General features: G+C 43.7%; 1 protein-coding gene and 1 pseudogene across 1 annotated transcript in view; one reads left to right on the top strand and one right to left on the bottom strand.

The window, feature by feature from the left end:
• Positions 1-9018, top strand: part of LOC149284906 (whirlin-like) — a 35330-nt gene extending 26312 nt beyond the window's left edge. Inside the window, exons 8-14 of the mRNA XM_089496050.1 lie at positions 1020-1199; positions 2814-2846; positions 5078-5149; positions 6004-6220; positions 7714-7853; positions 8456-8578; positions 8836-9018. Of these exons, the coding sequence (XP_089352176.1) occupies positions 1020-1199; positions 2814-2846; positions 5078-5149; positions 6004-6220; positions 7714-7853; positions 8456-8578; positions 8836-9018 (948 nt within the window). The remainder of the gene's footprint in view (positions 1-1019; positions 1200-2813; positions 2847-5077; positions 5150-6003; positions 6221-7713; positions 7854-8455; positions 8579-8835) is intronic.
• A 4927-nt stretch (positions 9019-13945) lies between these two features.
• Positions 13946-15247, bottom strand: LOC149284907 (UBX domain-containing protein 6 pseudogene; annotated as a pseudogene).
• Positions 15248-16054: the final 807 nt, after the last annotated feature.

Consider the following 16054-nt stretch of genomic DNA (forward strand, 5'->3'; position numbering starts at 1 on the left):
GGATGTCCCCAGAACTGTCTGGTTCTCTAATCAGTCTCATTCCATAGTCATCCACTAATAATTTATTAGCTCTGACTGTTTTCAGAGTATGTTAATATTTTATCAAAGTTAAAATTAAAGGCGTGCTTATGAATTCTTACTTATCTCGAAATTATCTGCCATGGTTTCAAGCTGGAGAGACCTTTTTCTTCCTCCAAAATGCTGAGGTGACCTTTTAAATGAGGTACAGGCATTTTCCGATAATCTTCTAACGTTTGAACAGCTGGAGACCAAACAAAGAGAAAATGATATAAGTGGTGGGGGGGAGAACTTAGTTAGTGGATGGAATTAAGGTTTTTAGACACGTTCAGGGTAATTGTTTTACGAAGAAGTACAAACGCCCCGGGATCTTCTACGTGTGAAGGCCACGTAACTCAATCAGTCAATCAAAACACATTGTAGGAGCATGAAAAGACAGGCGTAAAACGAGTTGGACAGTAACAAAAAAACATGAGAGTAATAGAAATGACTATGGAGTGAGGTTGGTCTGGGAGAGCATTTGGATCCACCATTTCTTATTCCTGCAGTGCTCCAAAAGACATGGCACCCTAGCCATATGCTTAGTAGGTTTAGATTAAATCTTATCCCGGATGGCTTATATCACGTGGATACAAGAGCAGGACAGGGTGCTGTTCAATTGAATGATCCTGATAATATTTACCTGTAAAATGTAATGCAGTAATCACATAAGTAGCTTTACCGCATACCCCCCAAGTGTCCTCCTCCAGAAGACACAGTACATCTTCTGGATTCTCTGTTCCTCTTTCCCTCACTTATGTCCCTCTTTTCTATGAGCTCGGAATGTTTTGTGGGTACGAGCATTACAGGAGTTGTAGATCGAACATAGAGGTATATTTTTTTTTGGAAGCTATAATGGCACCAGTCACGCTTTGCTTGTTTTCCTGCTTATGTTGTCCATGTCAGGAGCCAGCTTTGTTTGCACGTATATTTGTGCTTACTCCAACGTTCATCTCCCGTAGTTCTCCCTCTTGTCTGAGATCCGACCCCAGATCTCCCCGCAGGATCTGGCTCTGTTTGACAATATGGCGTTGAAGAAGGAGATTGAGTCAATGAAATCCAGACAGCTTTCGGCAGACGCAATCTCTGTCCTATCTCAGAGTCCAAGCATTTCATCCACAGAAAGCCAACAAACTGCCAGGGTAAGGGTATTACATATAACATACAGAATCTGTCTCGACACGTGATTGCTTCAGCATTCACGCTACCTCCAGGATGCTTTAAAATCTATACTTTAAATTAACTATAATTAAAATACATCATGTCTATTTTAATGTCCCATTCATTTACTCATAGTATTTCACAGTGATTCAGGTAAATTACTGATTACTTATAAAATGATCCCAGCGTGTAACCCGAACTGTCACAATCAAGTACAGATTAGGGGCCAGGTGGACAATTTACTGTAAGGACAAGAACAGGTTCAGAAGCCATGGCTACCTGACTTCAGTGATTTGTCCAGCCCTGCCTGTTACTATAATAGGTATATAGTCAAACATTTATAGAAATAGTGTAAAGTCCAGCAAAGATTGGTGTGTAATTCCCCAAAACACACACGTGGAAAAGCTAAATACAATACAAAATATCAATGTACTCTTACTGCTTAAAGTGCAATAGGTACCAGTTAAAAAATATTGAACTGGTTAAAATTCAAATGGAAGTCTTCTTATGGTGTTGTTTGATCAACAACACGTAAGAAAGAAAACATAATATCATAGTGTACACTGTTTGAAAATATGTCAATTATTGTACCCACAAACTCCTGATGCGGAACTTGGCCTGGGGAGACCATTGGTCTTCCTGCTCCAGGAGTTAAAGGTCCATACGAACGACCAATAGAGTGCCATTCGAGTGAGTCTATTGGTCACTTGCAGAGGCCTCCTCTGGCATCAACCAATTGGTTGATGCCAGAGGAGGCCCCTGCAGCCGACCAATATAGTCGCTTGCACAACCCTTTGACTCCTGATAGGGAACTTGGCATGTCTCCCTGCTCCAAGACTTAAAGGCCTTTAACTCCTGACAGCGAACCTACGGATTTCCGCTCATGTTATCTATGCAGCATCGCAGGGGTTAACGGGAGCGGAAATCCATAGGTTCGCTGTCAGGAGTTAAAGGGCCATGAGAACGACTTTATTGGTCTCCAGCAGGGGCCTCCTCTAACATCAACCAATTGTTGTGTGTCTTCGTCTTCATATACGTTTTGCCGGCGTCATGTTCGTATGTCCGGTATTCGGGCTAAACAACGAAAACGCACAAGTCTAGTTTCTAACTATGTATTCTGTCTCCAAACCTTTGAGTGGATCTATTAAGCGGGCTGTTGTGTGCAAAACCCTATGGGTGGCACTATCAATTAAGCTACCTTTTTTGACACCGTGCATGTCTGTATGTGCCAATCCATTTATCTGTGTGTAACACTTTTAGTATTTCTAGATTTGGCTGACTTTGTGTTTCAGTCTATGGGTATGCCTGGGTTAATCAAGCTGTCTCTGTGTGTGAGTAAGTGAATATACTGGTATTATTATGCCTGTCTATGTCAGTCATTGAGAATCACTGTTTTATGAGTAAGTGGGTATGTCTGTATTAATCGAGCTGTCTCTGTATGCCAGTCAGTGTGTATACCTGTTTTAATCGAGCTGTCTCTGTATGTCAGTCAGTGTGTATACCTGTATTAATCGAGCTGTCTCTGTATGCCAGTCAGTGTGTATACCTGTATTAATCGAGCTATCTCTGTGTGTCCCCCTGTCTCTGTGTTTCAGGAACGTCTCCTCTGGCTGCTGGATGTTATGGAGGTCAGTACAGTTTGTGCTCCAGTCTGAACCCCCACCTGATATTTTTGTTTTCTGCTGAATTTGCTTTCTTTTGCTTTCTTACATTTTCCCTTTCTGCCCCCTGTTCCTGACACCCCCTCTCTCGCACAGGCTTTTGCGTCTCCTGTCTCTGTTCTCCTTTTTACTGCTCTCATTAATCTTTCCCCATTTCACCATGGCCATAGGCAAAGCCGCATTATCATTCACTATTCTCCAAGAAACTCTCTAGAGCTCCCTTGATTTTTACTAGTTCTGTCCTGATTGAACGTGGCAGGGGTCAGATTCAGGCAAACACGTGATTCATGAGTCTCCAGGGGTGGAAAAATATTAGCCCTATCATGGGGGTGAGGCAGGGGAGCAACAGGCAGTGTAAGTGCCTCCTTTTGCTTACTTCTGCGGATGTCCATGTACCGGGGTCTCCTATGGTTGAGTTGACCCTTTTTAATACTTAGTCAATAACCAAAAAAATTTTTTCTCACCTTTGGGCCACTCTATAAACCCATGTCTGTTTCTGATCCATTAAGTTTCTCTTCTGGTCATCCAGCTATTTACTATGTCACTTCTCCACCACCTCGCTGGTCCTCTTGCCCATTAACCATCTCATCATTGGGCCAGCCCATAATTCTCTCGATATGTTTTCTGACATTTCCCCTCACGCCATTTTTATTGACACCATCACGTATTCAAGGCCTTTGTTTTAGGGATCCCCCTTCACACAGTGCCTTCAATACCCTCTCTATTTTATTGTCACTACCCCCCCCTCCATCTTGTTTTCTCTAAGCTTCTGGCATTACAATGACATTTCTATGTAAGACAAACAACTGCCCACATATATTACCATAATTCTGGCAAAATGTCTTTGCATTCATTAAACTGTTTTAAGATATTTACTCTGCGTGCTTGTATGTAATAAATCATCTGAATCAGAATCAGTGTATTCATGGTGTGGAGATTACAGGTGGTAGAGAGGCGTCTCATTTCCCAAGATACTTGATATACTGCACTGTGTAATGTCGCTGTTTATTTATTACATGGTTCAGACACAATACGATAAGAACTGGAAAGATCTCTCAACGGTTTACCTCTCTTCCTATGTTGAGGTGTGCACATGGCTTAGTAGTTAATGACTTGTAAAGACATGTAGAAGTGGTATGGTCCATACTGGTTGGCCTTGACATAGAGTTGCATTCTTATATGATAGAATCTGCCATACCCTTAGCTCTGTTTAGCCCACCCTCTATATTGTTTGTCAAGTTAAATGTCTTGTGTTGCCCACCATTAGCTTGGGCTTTTTGGGTTTCAATCAGTGTAATTATCTTTCAGTTGTTTCTTTTAATAATAATTATCTTATCAAATGAGTTTAGTATCCAAACTTGGCCAGGTGTTAAAAAAACCCCAAATTCTTGTACCTAAGTCCTTTATCTTTCCCTTATCGCACCTTTACATATAAAAGCTTTGATATATATATACCATATATGTTATTTATTTTAGTCTGCACAATCTTCAACTAATATCCACAAGTAATATCAGTTGGTCCTTCAGCACCTTAGACTGTAGTAAGAGATCAATGAGTTGTTGGGTTGAGTGGAGATCTCCAGCTTTACAACTATAAATTTGGTTCATTGCTGCGAACCAAACTGCTTAAAGTCTAATTTACATCATGAAGAACCTGAGGTGTTCCTATCCCAGGTCCCCTGGCTGCCACTACTTAGTATTTTCAGCAGCACATGTTCCACCAGAAGATATTCATGGTGATCGTAATGTTCTACTAATGTGGGGCTAACACCTACCACTGTACTTGTCGATCCCTTCGGCAATGTTGGGCGATAACCTAGGCAGTTTATTCTTCGCACAGCTCCAAATTTACAGGATCAGTAAAGTCGAATCAGCTCTGATTAAGTGCACTGAGGTGGAACAACCCCTGATAGAAATACAAGAGCTCAATAATACATATCCTTTGGTGTCATATATTTCCCCAAGTGGATAAAGATGCCTCATATTGGAAATGACAGCTTTCTCATCTTGTAGACGGTGAAAAATCCCATTTGAATATCTTTGACTCTATAACTTTACTTAACTCAGCCTGTGTTGTGGAAAATTAATTTCCTTGCAGTGCAGAGCATGGCGGAGAGTTTGGGCGAAGTCTCAGAGTGTTATGTTCTGATATTTGGTTAAATATCTGTATGATTCTCATTCCCTTGTGCTTCACGTAGAATGGAAAGGACCCTGAAGGGAGTGTAGACTCTGGGAGCCTCACTCAGACGACTCTGCCTGATATCTCCCTGGTGAGTAGTCCAAATAGGTCTACATGCTAATTATGAATAATTCTTCCCGTAAGGAGATCGGCCCTCGACCTATAGAGTAATTTTATGGCATGACAATTTTATACAAAGAAGAGTTGTGTCTGAATGTGCGGCACAAGGGAAGACTTGTGACTCTGGTCCCAAGGCTCTTTGTGGCCAAGGGAAGCAATGATTTAGGCTCCTTCCTTCAATGACCACCATCCAAAAAGGTGGTTTGCCCCACTGGCAAGTCCAGCCCTGGTGTCGGTCTCTCCTTGTCCAGACTGACATCTGTCTGTCAATATACTGTAGCTGACATGTTTCATGGTGGACTGCTGTTACTGACTAAAACACTTTTAGCCACATATACTCAACTATTTTACTACTTTGACATATGACCTGACAATATTAGTAGAATATAATGTTTCATATGCATATTTTCAAACTGTATATTTGAGTGGCATCACAACCGCAATACTGCTTTGGAGGACCTTATGAGCTAGGTGCTCATCTTCAATGGCAAAGACTGCCGTGGTGCTGCCTTGGGTGTTAATCATAAGCATTTTTGTTTACAGGATGATGTTGGTTCACTTCTAGAAGAACCACCAACATTCCAACCAGTTCCACCTCCAACCACTGAACGTCAGCCACCTTCAATGCGGAAGCAAGGTGGAGAGCGAGCAGAGCGTCCCTCCTCTGGGTCATCTCATTCAGGGCTTTTCTTCACTGTGCCCTCCAATCCCAGCCCACCTATGCCATCTGTTACTACACCTTCCGCTTCCCCTCAAACCCAAAACTCAAACAAAACAATTTATGCCTCCATCTCCCCCAAAACTCCTAAAACACCTGCTCCACAGCTGGCTCTGGTCACGCAGGTGCCGCTCACACCGTTCCCTAGGGTGCAGTCCCCTTCGCAGCTAAAAGTGACACCCGAGAGCCCCACTCAGCCTCCCATGCCATCTCACGGTACTGCCGCAGACACGCAGAACAGTCAACATTTCGTGATGGTTGAGGTTCATCGCCCCAATAGTGAACCCGATGTGAATGAAATCCGAGCTGTACCCCAAACACGAGGTGAGTAACCTCATCTGGTATGTTAGGGAGAAATCATCTGGTATGTTAGTGAATTGAGACACAATTCACACATCATTCAAAAAAAGAGGTTCTTTATTTTCAGTAGACTTCTCAAAAGTGGTCACAACACAACTGCCCCTGATGAGGGGGTGCTAAAGAGAGAAGCCACAAGCAATTTTTTTATTCCATGCTGATGAAAACTCGGGCACCCCATGCCAAATGATGGTGTCATCATTTAGATTTCGTGTTTGAGTACCACACAGGGGCAGGGGGGCCTATGATCCTGTCCAGCTCACAAGTTCAATCAATCTGTATAATATACATGTATAATATACATATGCATAATATACATCATTTACCTCCGTCTGTGAATAGGTTTGGGGTGAATTGCAGTCAAACACTGTTTTTTTTAGTCTACCACAAAAAGAAGGGTCTGGTCTGTAGAAGAATACCGTGACGCCAAATCTTAACTGCCCTTGATACATCGCATATCTGACTTGAATAATAATGCCATTACAGAACTAGAATATTATTATTGAGTTCATGGAACACTGATTTTATGGGATTTCATTTAAATGGAATATTAATCCTGCGGCACGCTATGCTATACTGAAGATGTACTCTTGGGAAATAGCTCCCTCTTGTGGCAAAGCTATTGAATGCAGATCATGGCAAAAGGAACCATCTTTTTAAATTGTCATAGACTAAAATATTAATACTCAGTTTAAAGTTTAAAAAAGCAATACACCTATTAACCCCCCCCCCAAAAAAAGTATATGAATACTATCTGGAAAGGTATCTAAATTGACTGATTTCAGGATCTGTGTGATTATTCCTCCCCATTGTTATCTCTCCCATGCTGATTATTGTTGATTGGTTCAGGCACCCTCCCTAAGGGTGAAATGGGGTGATGCTATCCAGTAAAGAGCTTTTTTCTTTAGAGCAGACCCAGACCTGCAGTACACCTCTGTCGGAGCGCAGTTTAAAGGGGAATTCCCACCATTTTTTTTATTACTAGTATCAGATTAAATAGAAGTTTTCCAAACGATATTGTGCTGTTTTGCTATGAAAACAGTTCTTGGTTTTGTATAATTTGTTTTCCGACAGCAGTATAACAGCCATAGGCATGTGTATTTTATTGACTGTGGAAAACAACAGAATGGCTCGGTCTTAATCACCATGCTGGGGAATCCCACTGTTGAGAGTCTATAGAGGACTTTATTAGCATTGCCATAAAGAATCAGTTCGGTCTTCCAAAATATCATGAAAGCCTCCAGGTCTGTAGATAAAGGACCTTAATTTATACAGTGCTGTATCTTATGGCCAAAGCAAACACTTTTCCGCGAACTTTCCCTTTAAACATGCTGTTTTTGGTGCTGGTGTGTGCATTGCTTGTGCCATTATTGGTTCCCTTGTGTGTACTTCTTTGTGTGTGCATCCCTTCTGTGACATGTCTCTCCTGTGTTCAGCCGTCCTGCCACTCTCCCCCCCAGCCTCCCTCTCTCAGCTCTCAGACAGTGGGCAGACACTCAGTGAGGACAGCGGAGTGGACGCAGGAGAAGTTGGAGGGGGCAGCAAAGACAGCAGCCCTCAGCCCCAGAAATCCAAAGGCTCGGAGGCGATGGCTAAACCGGTAAGCAGAGGGAGACCTATTCGGGACAATTTCTCCTAACAGCCTACTTGTCCAGTGTCAGTTGTGAATGGACAGTAAAGTAAAGGAGGTGATTGCACTTTGCTGGGCCAAGTCATCACAAAAGCTAAATACGCTTCCGACCAGAGGTCTTTCCATCCATCGTTTGATCCCACGGAGGCTTAACTGACTCAGTGGGTGGGATGTGGTTAGTAAGGGAGTCATCACTCCAGGGGTAGAATCAGAATTTCCTATGTTATTTTTATATAGACTTCATGTTCAATGTCATCAAGTACCTCAGCAGTCCATTTTGAGGGAAGTTCTCCCATGAGCACTGTCACAAAGATCCATCAGCGACCTACAGGAGATGTATTCCAAGGTGCGCACTGTCAGGGGGTTCTGGTGGACAGATATTGTGAAGTTATGGTTCCCAGGTGGATAATGGGAACCAGGACCAGCCACCATGTGTTGGATACAGGTGCCGGACATGCTTCCCGATTTTGTCAGGACTATGTGGCACACGTATCCAGCAATGTTGGAGACGTTGTCCAGCGTGCCTAACAGCCATGGAACTGATGGGAGCTAATACATTTTACCTCTTGCAGCCAGGTTTGCTGGAGCCAACTGCAACCCTAATACGTGTCATGAAAACTGCACCTACCCTGGGCATAGCCATTGAAGGGGGAGCCAAGACACGCCAACCACTGCCACGTATTGTGACTATACAGGTATGACCTACGTATTGTGATTATACAGGTATGACACACAGTCATGGTTAGGTTTCTTCACAGTACTTGGAACATTTGGCCCCAGTAATTCTGAGCCTGTCCACCCGTATAGCCATTGATGGCTTTGCCAGGATTTTTTTTTTAAAATATTAAAGCCTAATTTTATTATGGAATATATTTTCCTTGATAATATGTAATCTATTGAATCTGTTTTGTCTTTGTCGTGGATCCCTGTCCTGTTGGTGTGCCCCACGCAGCGAGGAGGCTCTGCACACAACTGCAACAAGCTTAAGGTGGGCCAAGTTATTCTAGAAGTGAACGGGATCTCCCTGCAGGGTAAGGAACACCGAGAAGCAGCCAGGATCATCGCCGAAGCCTTCAAGACCAAAGAGAAGGACCACATGGACTTTCTGGTCACAGAGTTTAACGTGTCTCTATAGTAGGCCCTTGGGATGTTCTGATCAGAGTATGACCCAACCAGGGCTCCGTGCCACGAGAAACATGTACTATATGCTACTGTGCATACTGCGTAGCTGCCATCTGTGTGCTCTTGCTGCGTAAGTGGTCCTGCCATTACAGCGTATGGCTTTCGCATCCACAGAGAGTGTGATATCAACGCAGAGCTGGGGGGTTAGAGAGGCTAGCATCAATAAGTGATAAGGGACATCGCGGAGAATAGGTAGCAAGAGATTCAAACCAAAAGTGGTAAAAGCTATCCACAGGAAGAAACTACAGGCCATTAACAGTACAGACTAGACAGAGATAACACCATCAACGAGAGGAGTCCCAAGTGATAAATCAGAGTAGATAGACACTAGACATGAGAGCAGAGGAAAAGCTGCTCAGACATAAGATACGATATAGGAGGACGGAGAGAGCTGCTGGTCCCGTCACCGTACTACTGCTCTGTGTCTGTCCGATTCTTTGCAGGGAGTAAAGTGTCCTTTCCCCCCACCCCATCCATCCGGCTACAGTGTGTGCGTGATGTGCAGCCCACGCTGGGAACATTTGTGTAAAATCTATGTAATTACAGAGCTTGTCACTTTAATTTTTCAATAAACCTCATATAAATCAAAGGTGGATCTTGTATATTTGCTGGAGAGCGTATATCTGTATCTGGGGTCTGCTGCTCCATACGTCACCTCCGCTGGAATACGACACGTTGGTACAGTATACAGATGTCTGCCGCTCGGTCATATCCCGGTAAGCCGTACGTGTTTACATATGCCAGAGGTGGTATATTGTCAGCCCTGTCTGCTACAAAGACGATATGAAACTATATCTTTGTCGACAATGGTTTAAAATACCTGGAAGCCACATCATCATCCCTTTCTTCTCATTCAATATGCTCATAATATACTGCCCTAGATTTCCGGGAAATAAAACACATCACAAACAGAAGGCTAGGTGTCACGGAGCTGGCTAGTCCGACCGACTACCTCCGCTGTCTTGTGCTCCCTTAGCCTGGGACACCACACTTTCCCCCGGTTCCCCAGTCACTAGCCGAGACTCAGTGTAGGGTAAAACCAAACGAAGACTGATTTATTTCTCACACACAGAGCTGGATATATCCAGCAAACAGGGCCGGCCCGACAATGGAGCCGAGTGGGGCAACCGCTCCAGGCGGCACTTTTGAAGGGGCGGCACTTTGCCGCCCCAAGCCCTTTTTTTTTTTTTTAAAGCGAAAGAGAGAGAAAGGGGCGCCGAGTGGTTTTCGCTTACCAAGCTGTCAGTACCCGCTCGGCGCCCCTCTCTCTCTCCTCTGCGGCGAGTCTTCCTGTTCAGTCTCGGTGCCGGCTTGTAATGCTGAGTGCCGGAAGATTTCCGGCGCTCAGCATTACAAGCTGGCACCGAGACCGAACAGGGAGACTCGCCGCAGGACTGCTGAAAGGTAAGTACAAGGGGGGGGCGAGGAAGGGTAGATAATGGGGGGTGGGGCAGCAGGGACGCAGGGAGAGGAAGGGTAGATAAGGGGGGGGCGGCATTTTAAAATTCGCCCAAGGCGGCATTTTGCCTTGGGCCGGCTCTGCCAGCAAAACACACATTAACATAAAACAAGATATTGGGACACAAACCGGTGCCTTAATCTGCCTCCCAGAGACAACAGGGGCAGTAACGGGATTAACAATACAATGGGGGGGGGGGGGGGGGGGGGAGACTGATTTATACAACATTACACTGACAGAATGGTGGTCACTCCCTGGTGGCAGATCCTGGCTGTCTGCTGGAGATAATCCCCTCAGCCAGTGAGGAGATGATACAGCTGGGGTAGCCACAGAAGCCTTTACAAACCCAGGGCCCATATTCAATAGGGAGGAGGCTGGCAGTTAGGCCTCTCCAGTGGTCCCAGTGATGGAGGGTTCCGTCACAATTCTCCCCCCTCCAAATTGGACTGACACAGGAGGAAACCCCAAACGGGTTGACTCCGTAGTCAGTCAGTTCATTTGGCCCATCAATGCCCTCCCAAAATTGTTGCTCCTGCTGGGAGATCCTTCTTGCTGAACCCGTCACTTTCACCAACATGCACTGTTTTTTACATACCTTTATGTATGCTTTAAAATACAGTTATTGGCCCATTCCATTTTATACATTGTGGATTCATAGGCTCCATGAAGCAGATTTATCTAGCAGACATCTTTTTATATGTAACAGATACTTTGTTTCGCTCGTTGATAACCTAATAATTTTATATTCAGTCACAAAGGATAGTGAGCATACTTTAGAAGAACAGCCCCCTCTCCCCGATTCCATCTTGAGCAATGCTGGGCACAAAGGCAGGCTATCATGTCTTTCCTTAACAATCCTGGCCCTCTTGGGACTGACACCCAACCAAAGCCTAACTACAAACCATCTTACTTATTGTTATTTTCATACCTCCTCCCTTATGGATCAGGATGTTAGAGCAAAATGCTGAAAGATATGGATTGGAAAAAAAAGACAGGGTAAATATCAAGTTCTTCAAATGTAGAAGTCAGTGTTTATTTGAAACTAACAGGATCATAACATTATAAATTATATATATATATACTGTATAAGGATATATATGAAACTAATAGCTTCATACATTATAAATTGTATATTAAACGTAAAAGCAGTAAAACAAAACATACACCTTGTTGCTATGAAACACCGTGGCATGAATACAAATGTGGAAAATGTTACTAGCCACATAAAGCTGCCTTTAAAAAAATAGGGGGGTCTTCACAATCAGGGTCTGTAAAGAATGGTTCTGTGTTTGTTTTTGGCAAATGTGTATCAGTAGGTTGATGCCAATTCGCTGAATGTGAGCACTGCACAGCCAATAGGAGACAAGAAACAGGGAATTCCATCTCTCATTGGTTGTACGAAGCTTAAAGCGTCTATAACCATCACTTGGAATTTAAGAGATATATACAGCGCACACAATCAAGTTATGTATATATTATCAGTATATACTGAAGATGACGGAAACGTCACTGGTAAGAGAGACGTTTATCGCCTGCTCGGTTTCACTGAAGTGGAAAAATCCCTTTCGCCGCCAGTAGTTTAAATTCTGTGGAGTCGGTTCAAATGGCAAATAACCCTTAACAAATCTAGTATTAACCGTAGTAATCGACTCCAGTATTCTTCAACTTCAGTTTTCGTCCAGGCCGCTAATGAAATTAACCAGAGCGGCCCTAGCCAATCACTTTGGCTGTTATTAATAAACATAGAGCCAATCACTTGGCCTATCAATAAATAATAATGTGATATTCGACGCATTCAACGTTGTATGATTATCAATGGATGTGAGCTGTACTTTCTGAAAACCATTAGTTGGTCAATAGTTCAAATAAACATGCAGAACACAAACATCCTTCAGGGAACATCAAGCTGCAGGCGTCCCCCGGTGTTTAAATGGCAGTGTATAAGGATATGGGGGGGCTGAAATTTTCATGCAAACTCCTGGTTTGGGGAAAACACGTCATAGATTGATATCACCAGGGGGGTTTATATAAAAAGCTGTGCTGCGTAAAAAATCATCAACTCGAATAGCAACTTGTCTACAGCCAATTTTGATTTGTACTTTTAAGTTGTAAATCAGGTTTAGATAAAAAAGTATTCTGCTTAACAGAGCTGACGCAGAACTTCATTTAACCCATTACCGCTATCCAACTATAATAACAGATCCAACCGCTAACACGACCTCTGAAATCCGAGTTGCTATTGTGCTATCTGTGTTGTAATTAACAGACTACTTTGTAGAGCCTCCAACACGCACATCACATACTTCATGGTGACTTCTACAAGAGAGATGAGATTTTTCTGAATAATATTTAGGTTATCTATTTAAATATATATTATAAAGTGACAGTAGCATGTTTAATAATAAAATATTCTTCCAGACTATATTTACTTGGGCTCCACGGAGGTATTTCAGGGGAAGCTGCCATGCCTCCAAGCGGGAGATCATCTATCTACATATTCCCGCAGTGTCAAGAGATAATAATGTTCAAAAATAAAAATCTCTTTCTTTATAGCGATTGTATGTTTAGAGGATGCTGCCCGTCCCAGCTGAGGCATAAAAGCCGCCAGGAATCTCAGACAAAGCACTCTGTTATTGTCAGATGTTGACAACACGACAGTTCTTATTGCCTGTTTATGTATCACATGGTAATCGAGAGTGCCTGGCAAAAAAAACACATGATGTAGAATTTTACATAAATAACTATTCTTGGAAATGGTCTGGGCATTACTAGAATGTTTCTAGGGCTGATTTTAGAAACATTAGTGTTACTTCAGCAGAGTAGGTGGAACAGCACATTTAAGAAGTAATAGGCATTGGTACTGAACTCATCTGCCGCAGGAATTTCTGAACTGATAAATGTAGCTAAATAAAATGTAAAAAAAATAAAACAACTGTATAACCAACAAAGCTCTGTGGGCCAAGACTACGGTCTCAAATTGGTCAGATAGGCAGCATTCTCTATAGAAATAAATATATGTATATATTTGGGCCATGAGCAGCAGTGGGTTGTTTTTTTTTTTTGTTTGTTTAATAGTCGCAAAATATTTTAATTTTGGATTCCTGGTTCTTCACTCCAAAGGGGCTTATAAAAAGCTTTCATTGGAAATTGGCAATAAGCACTTTGCCATTTCAGTTGTATATTGAGAATAAACACTCTGTGTTCAAAGCCTTACAATGTTAAAAAAAAAGATACTTTTTTCTGTTTCCTCATTGGCCTGAGAACAGATAACTATCAATAATGTAGTGTACAAAATCCAACGATCTCTGAACTGGAATTGGAGATTCGGTCTATGTCACAGCTCGCTCTTCTCTATAGGGTAGGGATCGCCTTCTTTTCGTTACAGGATCTGTGCATGAAGGAGGAGGGTGGGTTTTGATACCTAGAAGAGGGTCTCTGCAGTTGTTAACAGCTCTGGCTTCAGCACATTATCTGCTCCGGTCCCCACCGCAGCCTTGATATCGGTCATGACAGCTACATCCCAACGGAAGGTCAACAGTGCAGATGGGACCAATCCACACTCATTGAGAGCAGCCTCCTCTGTGTCTAGTTTCTGGCCACAGGGGACTAACAATTCAAATGGGAGCCAGTCGTTCTGAAGCCGTTCGCGAACAAACTCAAGCAGCTCAGACACACGTTCACGAGCATAGAACATGCCCTGCAGGATGTATCCATCTGGCAATCGAATTCTTATCACCGTGTAATTATATTTCTTCATTTCCCGTTGTTCCTCTCTCTCTCTCATTGCTTTGGTTCTTAACACTGCATTTCTCTCCACCGCCTCGGCCCTCTGCCTTTGTTCCCGTTTGATCTCCTCGGCCGTCAGGTTGTAGAAGTCATCGGGGAGGTCGAAACGCGCAGCCTGGATGGAAGGAGTGAAGATCCGTGCTTGGCGTTCCAGGGTTGCCCTTACCGGTTCCGCAGTTAGAAGAGCATCTTTATAGTTCTGCAGAGTATCCAGCCTTTCCAGCGCTGTACTGCTCAGTACCAGGAACTCTTCCTGTGCTTCTTGTCCCGGGACAGCTTGTGTCTCCCTCTCAAATCCAATCGCCTCAAAGAATTCAAGAGCTCCCTCCAGACAACTTATCCTGTCCTGGAACACCTTATTGGACAGTCTGATCGAGGAATACTTCTTTTCCTCTGGGTGATTAATGATGTTATCGAGATATTTCCCTATTGTTTCTACTCCCACTTTTACCTTTTCTCGATCTTTGTTAAACGTGTGAATCTTCATGATGGACCCAGAGGTAGGATCAGTGGCTGAGAGGGTCTGTAGGACTTCGGCGATATGTCTCTCCCTTTCTTCTTTCTTCAGCAGGGCACCGGTCAGCGGGCACCGGAACAAAATATTACATACAGTAGTGGGTTCCTTTACTCTTGACTCAGTGCTACCGTTAAGGCTTTTCGCCTCCTCCTTCTCTAGAGCAGCTTCCAGCTCCTTCTTAACCTGAGCCTTAATGGGGTCTTTGGCCAGGACTTTGCTCTTCACCTGCTGAGACTCGATTCTTGCCATTGCGGCGGTGGCTGCCGCTATCTGGGCCTCCCCAGTCGGTGGTTTTCGAGGCTTGGGAGGCTCATTGGGTCTTTGCGTTGGGTCCTCCCTCCTGTCCTCGCTCAGCTTGTGCCCGGGTCCCGCAGTCTTGAATTTAATATCGCTTTTAATACCCTGGAAAAACTTCTTCATCTCTGCGGAGCGAAAAGAAAACGGCCGAAATCCCACAGCAGCTTAAAACGCAGCCGAAACAACTTCCGGAATCTGACAGCTACAACCCGGAAGTGAACTCTCCTAACCTCGCGCGTGATGCTTTCTTAAAGTGGCAGCGTGTGGTGTGCGCGTTCACAACCCGATCGGGGTTTAAGCTCTTGGGACCACGTCCTGTCATGAGGCCACATCCCGGGGCATTAACACTTTATTGCCCACCTGTACCACATACATGACACATACATTTGACATGTTGCTAACCAGCGCATATAAGGTGTGTGCAGTATATGAGCTGTGTAACTGAGTGACTCCCATCTGCTTATACTTCACACATACTGCAGGGAGCAGCACTTTACATGTGAAATATACAGTCTGTGTGGCCATGTCTGCCTTTATTCTATGCCACTTATACATGTTGTATTGCCTGCCTCTGGGTATTTTTAGAGGAATTGTGTCCTTTTTGATATATGTTTTATACAGAAATAAAAGTGGTTTCAAATTCATACATTTGGATGCTAAAAGCTACCTTCAAAGGGGACCTGCGTTGCGCAATGGAGTTTGGGGACATCTTTTCTAGGCAAATGCAGACGAGCCTCTGATCAGAGTATAGGAGCAGGGTCTTGCTGCTTAACTCATGTTTCTGAACATGGGGCTAGATTACCCTTCCATATGAGGATTTGGGGTGCCCACCATACACACAGGGGGTATTCGCTTGTTCCATACCTTGATTGCCCAAACTAGCATGGAAAGGGGGACCGGACGCCCATAATTCACCTTCACATACAAAGG

This window comes from Sceloporus occidentalis, unplaced genomic scaffold, assembly GCF_023333645.1.
Source record: "Sceloporus occidentalis isolate IW3139 unplaced genomic scaffold, rSceOcc1.0.p SCAF_87, whole genome shotgun sequence".
Taxonomy (NCBI): Eukaryota; Metazoa; Chordata; class Lepidosauria; order Squamata; family Phrynosomatidae; genus Sceloporus; species Sceloporus occidentalis.